This window comes from Meleagris gallopavo, chromosome 7, assembly GCF_000146605.3.
Source record: "Meleagris gallopavo isolate NT-WF06-2002-E0010 breed Aviagen turkey brand Nicholas breeding stock chromosome 7, Turkey_5.1, whole genome shotgun sequence".
Lineage (NCBI taxonomy): Eukaryota > Metazoa > Chordata > Aves > Galliformes > Phasianidae > Meleagris > Meleagris gallopavo.
In genome coordinates, this window is record NC_015017.2 from 24,199,338 (window position 1) to 24,211,030 (window position 11,693).

At 40.5% G+C, this 11,693-nt stretch overlaps 1 protein-coding gene across 1 annotated transcript; it reads right to left on the reverse strand.

Moving 5' to 3' along the window:
* Positions 1-5,283: 5,283 nt before the first annotated feature.
* On the reverse strand, positions 5,284-11,693 carry PARP15 (poly(ADP-ribose) polymerase family member 15; the record flags this gene model as incomplete). The annotated part of the gene is made up of 7 exons (XM_010713864.1): positions 5,284-6,017; positions 6,229-6,403; positions 7,514-7,665; positions 8,778-9,392; positions 9,473-9,679; positions 10,474-10,641; positions 11,630-11,693. Coding segments are annotated over 7 exons (1,671 nt in total), but the record flags the coding sequence as incomplete, so codon positions are not given.

An 11,693-nucleotide genomic window follows, 5' to 3' on the forward strand; every position in this document is an offset into this window, starting at 1 on the left:
AAAAAAAAGTCAATGATGCTTACAAAAATTCTTCTTTCTTTTACCTTTCTGGAGAGTCAAAACTTGATTTGAAGCATGATCCAGAAAAATGTGTTGAGATGATTTGTTCGTAAGCGTACAGTGTGTCAGCACCAGTGCTCTCTTGTTATGACTTTCATGTTACGTATTTTTGGAGCCCCGTTCTAAGCCTTCTGGCAGCATTCAAGTTCGGTGCTTTCCATTTTGACTGAATTCATTAGAGAAATTCTGACAATTCTCCCGACTGTGAAACTGTTAGAATTTTACTAACAGAATGTTTGTAAAAATTATTTCTACTCTGGTTAATAACGAGTTGGACATCTGACTGTATTTCTGTATTGTTTAGATGGAGAATATGTTGCCTTTTGGAAGCAAAGGAAAGGTAAAGGAGAACTCTTTTTATGTACTTATCTTGCCTTAAGGTGAATCTCCTGTTACTAGTCTTGAGCCTTTCCGGTTGCTACAGAATCTGCCATAGACTCCAACTGCATTTCTGCCAAAACTAAATTGCATTTACAGTTTCACAGACTCTCCATTAACTGCAGCACTGGCAGGCAAAAGCACGTTGCAGGAGGAGCTGAATTAATGGTTCAATCTCATGCATGCATCTTTCTCATAAGAAGGCTGATCCAAAAGTAGCTCCTCCTATTTTATGATGTTGGCCAGCAACCTCAGAGGCAGATGTTGATGGTATGGCGATAGAGGCTGAACCCTCCCACCAATATTCCTCTGCATTTTGTTGCTGTGCAATAGATAGCAGCAGAGGGGCGGTTTGACAAAATGGCATCCGACACAGAAGTGAGAATGAGGCAGAGAGATAGAATTGCATTCCTCCCTGCAGAAAAAATGGCACCTGTGGACATTGATTGACACTTGTTGAACCTTTCTGGAGACCAGCCAATGGACGTAGCGCAGTGAGGCGGTGGGTGCTGCGTTTCAGCACGTGGCAACCGCTGATCACCTCCAGTGCTGCAGATTTTTGTGAGCGTGGCATGCAGGCTCTTGTTCATAGGTGGCAAAAATCAATAGCTGCTGGCGGTGACTAAGTTGAAAAAGAGTGCTTCGTAGCTGAGAATTTGCTCTCTCAACTAGTGTTATTCTACGCTGTTGTCATTTCCATGGAAATAAACAGGAGGCCTTACTTAAGGAGCTACCGTGTTTCCATATTCTTTTCAGGTTTTCCATTAAGAGCCAGTAAAGGTCTAATATGTATTGATACCACAGAGATGGATTTTCTTTGCTGCGGCTGTGTTTGATGTTTTCTAGCCTTCAATGCCACTGGAGTAGCTGCAAGAGTCTCTTTCGCCTCTGCTTTCGTGAAACGGACATGGAAGTGCACAGCTGTCATTTCAAGTAGATCTTGTAAGCTTGTGATCTCTCATGCCCTTCACAGTTTTTACTTGGTTGGTGTGAATCAAAGATAGGCAGTTTCTTGGGCAGGCCTTGTTTTAGTCAGAAATGTCCGTTTATCAAAGCTGAAACCGAATATAGCTGCACGTAAGGTTCAATAAGACTTTTCCCCTTGGTGGAATTTCTCATTAAAACTAGATTGAGGACATCTCTCATTCAGCTAGCACAACCACATCTCAGATCTGTTTCCCCACTTGGCTCTCAGTATAATGCTGCTGCCAGTGAAAATACGTTGTTCTGATCCTGTTCTACGTTCAGTGGTGGTGGACTAGATCATAGCTAGTTAACATCATGCTTGGTGGATCTAACTTATGAACTTCGTAAAAAGCAATTCCCCATTGTTCTCTTGCACAAAAAGAGGGAAGAAAAATATATCACAACGGGAGGAAGAGCAAAAGTATTGCACGTATTTCCATCTCTAATGTTAAGCTTTTTTTTTTTTTTAAAGCTCTGCTTTGCTTGTATGTAGTGGATAAGACGTGGCAAATAGTACAGACAGCTCCTGTGCAGTATTTCTTTCGTGGGATGTTTCCATGCTAGTGGTAATACTGGCTCAAAGATTGATTTATACCCTCTTACTAGAAGCAGAGCTGCTTACATTGTACATCTCCTGCCTTCCCTTCACGTTTTGCTCTTACACGTGACCCAGATCAGAAGTAGGGATGCTTCTCCTTTACAGCCTTTGTGCTGTCCCTCTTGTTTGTCACGCCAGCTCTAGTGCAGCTCCAGAGAGATTTCTGTCGCAAGTCTTGTGCTTCTGGGTGCGAGGAAGACAAACGGTGCAAGCTGCTGGCAGAAGTCAGGAACTGCGTTTGAACCAGGCTGCTTAGCAGACAGGGGAAAGAGAAAACGTTGTAATTTACTTTAAGCTTTGATTCCTCTTTCTTCCCCTTTTCTTAGCATATGAAAGTGGCCGTCAAAAGGATTTTTGATAAGAAAACTGGTCCAATTGTTCATACATACCTCCAAATGGCAAATATCCTCATTGAAATAAGGAGATGCCTAGGGAATGGGGAGACCCAGATAGGACAAGCCATTCAGCAGGTCTGCTCTGGAGTTCTGTACCACTTTCCTGTTTGGTAACCTAACTACAGCTGTCATCCAGCACTCTGAGCAAGATGGAAGGTAACACTGCTAAAAAATACGTGTGAAATGTATAAGCCTGTGTAAGCCTAAAATTTCAAAACGCTTGAAACAGAGATGCAGCGATTACTTTTAATGGGATTTCCATCTCGTTAGCCCCCCCTTTTGTGACTGCAAAATTAATCACCAGAAAAATTTCAATTTTCTGCCTTATCCCTGCTTACCTCAGTGATCACTTAGGAAAGTGAAATGTGCCAGCTACGTCGGTCAGTTTGTATGTCCTCTAGGCATACAATGGAAGTGACCTTGGACTCTACTAATATCTGTTCCTACGTAAACTGAATCCATTTTCCTTAGTTCTCTAGCTAACGAAGCTCTGTGGGAACAAAGCAATCAGAAGCTTGGGAATTACTCTGCAAGGAAGAATCCCAGTGGTTTTTTGTTGTTTTTGTTTTGTTTTGTTTTGCAAAAGCTGCTTTATGCTCTAGGCTTGCTTGATAAGAGCCAACAGTAACAAGGTCTTATTTTGGACCGAAGTTTAAATAAACAGACACTGAATGTTTCTGCCTGCCTTTGAAACCTGATACACAGAAATCTCAAAGATTATTTCAGAAAAGTTTTTTTTTCTTTCCCTAGTTACAGCAAGATGTTCAACGTGGAGGTAGTAGGGTGTCAGTCTCAAGAAATAAGGGAGAAATTGGAGTGCCAAATGGAAACTTACAGAGCAGCCTTCCTTTTCTTTATTTACCTCTACACAGTGACAGGATGGAAATAATTTTTTTGAGAACTCGTGTCCAGAAGGTCTGTATCTCTGGTCTTCCAGCATGTGCAGGTGAACCCACTCCCCCATGTCCCCATCTGTCCATTTCTGCCCTGATGTACTCTGATGGAGGAGAATGGGAAGCTCTCTCTCGTAATGATTTCACAGCCAGAGAGAACACCAGCTTCTCTGCGAATATGCTGTTAGTGCCTTAGCTTCTGTCTGTTGAGAATTAACTCCAAAGATAAATTTAGAACTCTGCATAAACTGGCTTCCCTAGAAGCAAGCATAATAGAATGCAACTTGTATTTTGTTAAATGCCTTTTCTGAGGTCCTGGAAAACCCAGTAGGAATCTGAAAAAGAAAAGCATTAAGAACATCTTGATAGTAAAACCATTAAAGAGCAAGAAATTTTAAAATCATTGAGAAAGTATATGAAGGGAGAAATAGTCTCCACGCCCAATTCCTAAAATGTGCACTGCGCAAGAAAGTAGAAAGTAATTATTCCAGGAGCATCTGTGGTAAAATCTTTAGTTAATTACAATCATTCAGACAAAAGTTAATTAAAAGCACACCTGTAATGCAGCAGAATGCTTTTCCCTACGCAGCACCATCTGAGACTGACTCTCTTCTGCCCTCTCCGTTATTTAATTTAAGCAGGAACAAGCAGCTGCACAGGTACTTCTAATTTTTTCTTATTTGCTGAACAAAACAATATTGCCTGTTCCAAGAGGGTGTTGTGCAGAAGGGTGTAGTCTTCCCCTTTTACAAGGAAAGAAATAACCTCTTGCTGTCTAACAGTGTGGAGAGAAGTTACAAGAGTAACTTGAATGTAGCGTTCAAAAATAAACAAGCCCCTACACCATTGCAATTGCCCACGTTTCTGGTTCACCAAAATCAGTCTAGTCATGAAAGGCGTCCGCTTTCTGCCCCCCAAAAGTCAGATACGTTCTGCTAACAAGCACAGTAAGACAAATCAGTTCTGAAGCTTACAGATGAGGTGTTAGCGAGAACTTTTGAAGAGACCCAAAGGGAAATGTTTGAACACCCCCATCTCCAAAATATTTGTCTAGCTTGCTTGTAGCGTGCCAAAATAATTGTGCCCTGTGAGAAGATGTGCCAGTTGACAATTGAGGCAGGTTAGTAAGCTACAACTGTGGACAGATTAAGTTCCAGCTGGGTTTTTGCTTAGTTTTCTCTCTGCATAACACACGCTTAATAAGGGTGGAAAAAGCTATTTGCTTTCAGAACCATCGATGAAGTTTCATTTTAAAAGGATTGCACGGGATACATGAAAACAATGTTAGTGTAGTATATTCAGCTAGTAGCAAGCTGATATGTAGGTTGCTCCAAAAGTAATACCTATTTATTTCCAAGGAAACTACAACAGATGCAAAGAGCCAACTAACACTAGTGGATAGAGCAAGTTTTCAGCTGCAAAGGACTGTTGTTCAACATAGCCACTACCATTAGCTCTGCATTTTCACCATGTAGAAGAATTAAACTCCACACTTCCATGTCAAACTGCTCCTCTGCTGCCATCTGTCACACAGCAACAAAGCGTAACAGAAAACTGATGGAAGGTTCAGCCTCTACTGCCATACCACTGACATCCACCTCTGATATCGTGGGCCAACATAACAATATAGGAGGAATTAATTGGCCTTAGAAAAATAAAAAATGGCCTTAAAAAAGATCCCAACCCCCCCCAAAAAAACCCACTTTGCCCTGTTCTTTCCTGCTTAAGATCAGAGGAATGCCACTACAGCTGGTGCATAACAACATAAGATCTTCCCAACTTCCACTCTCCTGGCTCTCTTAGGCTATACCTAGGTACCTCAGGCATTAACTGCTGCTAGCAAGTTAGGTCACATTGACAGAACCTCTTACTGACCTATCCATTGTATTAAAAGTAAACCCACATTAGAGATGTCAGTCTCCAAGCACTCAGTAACTGACCCTTCAAAACAAATGCTAAATGCCCGCAGATCATGTCAGACAAACACAGGCCATTAAGTACAGATAGTTCATTTATTGAGAACTGTGAATGACAGTCTGCATCGCAACTGATGACAGCTTCTCACTCTTTCAGAAATGTGAGACCAAGCACTCAGTCTTGCACTCTCTCCCACCAGCACTGCTGCAGCTAGGATGGCCGGAATACAGCATGGAGGATCACAATAGGGGAGGCGTAGGACAGCTACTGAAAACTGCTGTTACATTACCTGCCAGATTACACTTGTCTTAAATGCATTCAGCTACTACTCTGAGAGGAAAAACATTAGTCTATGTTCACGATATCAAAAAGAACCAGAGGCTGCTTAAACTAAAAAAGGCCTTTAGAAATTAATTTGATAGAACTATAAATAGTTTTTGCTGCATATTTGGTTGATCTGTAGGACTGATTTATAAAATAAAAGCTAAGAGACATGCAATCATGGCTGCAATCAAAATGCTCATCTAGTGAAAGTGATGAGGTACTCCGGGTAAGCTTGAATATCACTAAATATGATAAACATGGATGGATTGTTCACATTATCAGTTGAACTGTCAAACAGATCCACACTGTTGCCAACACTCTTTGCTGCTGGAGTAATTGCTCCTTGTGTCCCCTGGGAATACTGTCCAACAAGGACTCGAGCCAGGTACATGTGCTTCTTCCCATTTGCATCTGGTTTGGAGTAGGTGTCATTAGCAGAATAGCTGGCATTAACAGCAAAGTAAGTTCCATTTCCAAACTGTGCAGCTGTAGACCAAAAACAACAAAAACAATTAATTAATAGCAACCACTCTCAAGATATTCACAAGCTCTGGAGGTGGCAATTTTGTTTTTTATTTGCAACAGAGAGATTTAACAAATCAAACAGTTTTGCGTACATGTCAGCACTACACAGGTAGCGTGGCAAATTATTCCTAGCCCCATCCAGGAAAATGAGTAGTTCTGAAATTCACATTACCGTGCATTCCAGCATAGCTGCGGTTAAATCCATAGTTGTTAATGAAGGTTAACGACTGTGCACTTGTCCCATGGAACAGAAACTTCTCATTATTGTTGTTGCCGTTTTTGTCATCCATTTGACACTTTTTTATTTGGTAGACTTTCCACAAAGATGGGTTCTGTACCCTTTCGATCTGCCAAGTTTGAAAAGAAGACATTCATTTTTTCTTGTTATGAAAAACATCAGTGTATCAACCACTCGGCGCTCCAAGATTCTCCTCCCACCTACAACACATGGATACTAGACTATAAAATACGTTGGGCACGTGGCTCCAGACTTCAGCACGGCAAACAGCAGAACCCATTGCTGTCACTAATCTCCTGCTCCTTGGGGGAACAGCCTAAATAAATTCTCATGCAACTTGACTGTTAAGCAGTTGGCTGTTCTGCAGAAAAGACCCTTACACGCAGGCGTACTTACTCCCCTGGCACTCCAGGAGTAGCTAATGCTTGAAACTCACAGCTTGAGCCCAAAAAATTTACTGGGGAACTAGATGACATCAAAATTGGCCTCATATAACCAAACCATCTCAAATCAGAGCTACTCCATTGAGGAGTGACATGTTAGCAAGCGATCTGGTATACGCTTCTATACCGCCAGAAGTGAGCAGTCCGTAGTACTGAAACAACAAATATTCATGAAGACATCAGTAGTAACAACCTTCACTCTCAAGTTGCTTTACATTTGTTTCTGGATAGTGAATCCCCTCTGCTTGCTGAGTTTTGCTATCTGATCCAGTATCTGATTCTGTGGCCCTTCCCACTGCAGAGGGGTTGGAACTAAATGGTCTTACATGCCCTTTCCAACCCAAGCCATTCTATGAATAAGCAGAAGAGAAAAATGCATAGCAGCTACATGAACAGAGACAATACACATAGGCACCTTAACTAAAATTGCCATATTCTGCATTTTCCCAGCATTATAAACCTTGATTTCATAAGTAGTTTCCTGTTGGGAGCAGAGATATTTTACACCAGGTTTGAAGGTCACAAGGATTACAGGGACTGAACAACTGTGTGGTTATTGATGGTTTTGTGCAATCTTTTCAGATAGTTACTTAAATACACACACACACACACACACACACACTTTAAGTCAATTAGGAAAGCAGATAAAAACTGTGTCCCTTTCTTTTGCTATAAAGACTTGTCCAACAAATTCCAATGGAATTTATTTTTTCCACTGTTTACTAGTCATTATTCATTAGCTATATTTATGCTTAGAAATGATTACATGCTTTTACCTTTTCGATTTTTAGATTTAGTGATGGAGAGGTCTTCAGAAACCTTTCCTTCACGTGTTTGTAGTCTTTTGTATACGGTTTCAATTCCACTATTTTGAGCTGCTGATTTTGCATATCGTCCCATGTTTCGGGGAGTGCTGTTGATTCCTGATCTGCAGAAGAAGCACATCAATCATTTACCCAAACCCACTGCTTAAAGTGAAATACGCCCTGCTACAAACTCCTCTGAAAGCCTACACTTATTACAGTTCATCATTATTGCCTGTTCACTTACTGTCAGCCAAGAGCCTGTCTTTCAAAAACAAAGAAACAAAACCAACCAACGACCCAAACAAAACCCAGAAGAGTAAGATGCTTTAGTTTATGATGTCATTGCACTGACAGCTGATGTCTTGGAACGGGTAGCTCTTAGACAAATCTGTTCTCCTTCACCACTGAAGAAGGAGCAACGTCTTTATTTGTCTTCTGCCCACATTGGGGAGGGGACAGACACTTAATTCTGAACAACTAGGAGCAAAGCATCTGAAAAAGGAAGATGAAGTTTGGAGCTCCAATAATGTACTCTTCGCATGAAAAGCAGAGGTATTCCTTCCTCTTATTTCATATTGAGCTCTGTTGTTGAACACTAACAACGGCTGACCCACTCACTAAGCACATCTAGCATGTTAGGTTCTGTCAAATCAAGAGGGTGTCACCTTCTTAAAAGCAACACCTTTTTCAGTAATAAAGCAAAAATAAACAAACATCTGACAGAATATGTGAGGCACTGAGAGGTGCACAACTACTTAAATCTGTTGACTTCTGTTTCCAAGTGTTAAATGGAAAATAAATTGATCCCATTAAGAAATAAAATGAGCCCCAGTAAAACTGGATGACAGCAGGGTGAAGAAAAGTAATCTACCAGGAAGAGTCTGTAAGGACAGGAGAAAGATAGTTCTTTGTGATGGAAATCACTGAAATAAATAGAAGAGGGCCCGTCTTGAGAATACAAATGGTTTAGAACGACAACTGCTACAAGCATGTCTAATCATTGCTAGTAAGCCTGTTAAGAACCTCTGAATGCGTTATCTCTATTTCCAACAGTTTTAAATAACTGCACAATTCTTTTATCGGCCTTTTCCACCCTAACACCTTTTCCAGAAATGCACAAAAAGCATCTCACAATATTCTACAGATTCTTCCTATTTCTTACTCTGACTCAGCTAGATGCAACCTACCTTCGTGTGTGAATATCAACCCAACTCATCAAGATGCTTTTACTAACCTGCAGATTTATCAGTACGTGTAAGTGTTATACGTTGTCCTTCCCCATCTGTAGCGTATCTACCTTCCATATTCACCATGTACTTTTTCTTGTTAATGACGACTGAAACATCTTTCTGCTTTCTTATAAAAGCATTTTCCAAGCGCATATTTGTCATACTGTCAAAGGACACGTAGGAATCTTTTTCCAAATATTTCCACTCAATTAAGTTTTGATAAAGTTCTGCCTTGATTGCTTCATATTTAGCAGTTTTAACCCTGTGGATCATGTCTTGGATACTTGAGTAAGCAAACCAGACATCTTTGCTAAATCCTGTAATTCGAATAAAGTTGTCTCCCAAGAACAGAGCAATATTTAATCTCTTTTGTAGGTCACGCAGTTCCTCATTCTCTGCCTCATCAAAATCCAAGATGGAGTCATCCTTGATTTCTCTTTGAAACTGTTCCTTCAGAATTGTACTTTTCAGCAGGGTTTCCGCTTCTTCCACTTGTTTCTCGTTTTCACCGCAAATCTGAACAACAGCCTGATCAACTTTATTTTCCAAAACTGCTTTGCGTTTTTCCTTCGGAGGATGTTTCTCACGGATCAGGAATGCTACAATGAGAGACGCAAACGCTGTAAGTAGCACTAGCTGAGAATGTATAGTATAAAATGGTTTGATTTATTGCCCCTATTTAAAAGTGATATCTACTTACATGCCATCTTGGAAATAAGTGATTTTGATTTTGTTTTACCAGGATTTTCTCTTTTTTTCATGCTTGTATGGAACACGTCCAGCAGATGTGGCTGAAAAATGACAATTTTAATAGTTTTCACAGATGGAGTAGAGTTCATCCTTGCAAACTCAGTTATTGCATCCATCATCTCATCGGCTACTGTATCTGGAAAACGGCCTGCCTGACCTGGAACAAGTTGCAAATAGTTAGCCTTGAAAAGGATTATAACATCTTTAACAGAATAGTTACGATCATTCCCGTAATCACATGGGTCACAAGTAACTCAACTAATTTCAGGTTGGCAATTTAGAAATGGAAGCTTACTTTTGCTGACACAGCAACTGATAAGATAATGATGTTGATGATATGGCCTGGGTACCTACCTGACAAGCCACAGGACTGGCTCTCAATAGGCCACTAGGGAACTCTTTACTCCTAAAACAACTCTAGTTTTATTCACGCAAGAGGTCTCTTCGTGTTGAAACTCTAAATCTGAGTTCTCTTACTATAAGGAATTTTCCTGATCTAATGAAAAAACATGGAAGCAAAAATGGCTAATCTGACATTTTTGATGTGTTCACATTTCATCCCTGTCATACCCGCTTGTGTGTCTGCTAGACAGAATTCCACCACCTACTGATTTTACCAACAGAGAATTAGCTCCCTGGGTTTAACCAATGAGTTGCTTCACATACCATGCTGTGGTAACAAACATTTATGGTTCTCCATAAACATATGCATATATTATAAATAAATTTGAACCCCTATTATCAAGAAAGAGTCGGCTTTAGAGCACTTATACTCATTACCTACTATCTAACCGTAAAGATGAAGTTTTCCAGTCTCTTCATAAGTTTCCAGTGACGGTTTTGAAGTTTGCAGTTTCTGAAAAGAACTACCCTTCCAGACAAGCTAATTGTTTCAGCTCTGCAATTCTGCAGATCTCATGTACTGAACCAGTTCAAAAAGAAGAGACAAACCTGTTCCAATCGCTGGAAAGGTAACAGAGGTGCACTGCTGTAATTCACATTCCTGAAGCACTTTGGAGACTGGCACTTTAACATCATCTTGAGCGACAAAATGGATTATTTTTTTGCACGGCAAGCTTCCTGCTTTTGTGGTTATATAGCCATCATTAGGCTGCGAGGCTGAAACGTAAGCAGAAGTAAATAAACAATCAACACTTATTTACAACATATATATGTAGTAATTGTCATTGGGAGATAAGAAACGATGACAAGAACATCCAAGGATAAGCTCCAAGTCTCTTTCCACATGCTGATAAATACCCCTTCTCTTTATTTTTACTTCCTGGGATTCATTTTATGATTAAGAATTATTTGCCTTGCTTGTCAAATAAAGTTTTGTGTGCCTTTCTTTTCCAAGTTTGCTCTGCAGCTGTAGGAAACTTCATGCAGACTAAGTACTGCAGTCGGCCTTTACATGAGACGGCTCATCTCCTCCATGTAATTCTTTCCTTTCATTGGTCTTGTGAGCTGACCTCCACACGAGAGACTTTCTCACTTCTGTTATCAAAATAAGGGAAGCTTGCAAACAGGCTTTTAAGCCAAATACTTTTCCATTCTTACACTCCATTCATTGCATTTGCCGTCCACTAGCTCAATTTCGTCTACAAATGCCTCTTTTAAGGCAGGAACCCAGATGCAAAGATTTTCCCTCTTAGTCATGCAGAGGGTACAGTAGTGGGTTGCTACTGAAGACAACGGCAAACATTTTTTCACTTAGGGATAAGAAAAGAAGTTGCAGGCAGAGAGTTACTCCCAATGAAACATAGCTTCTCTAGTACGAGTTCTGCGCTAACATCATCCCCAACTCACGCCTGTCTTCTCCGTGGACTTGTCTATATCACTCAGAAGCTTTACTGGAATTAGCGGATGCAATCATAGGTAGATCTTGTCCTTCCTTTACCAAGGTTTAGATGCTCTTTTGCCTTGAAAATACCTCTTCCTTTCCTTGTTAGATGTTTTACATATATCACATTAACTGATTAAAGACTAGTTGATGTGACACGGTGCATAAGACAGATAGGTGTACAGCAGGCACTGAGAAAGAATTCCAACCAACTCCCTGTCATGCAAGCGAGCCTTCAGAAAGGACAGAAAAGTTGCACCATACCTAGTTCAGCACATTCATCCTCAACCTCTTTCCCAGCACCTTCCAAAATTGCTTTAGAGACACC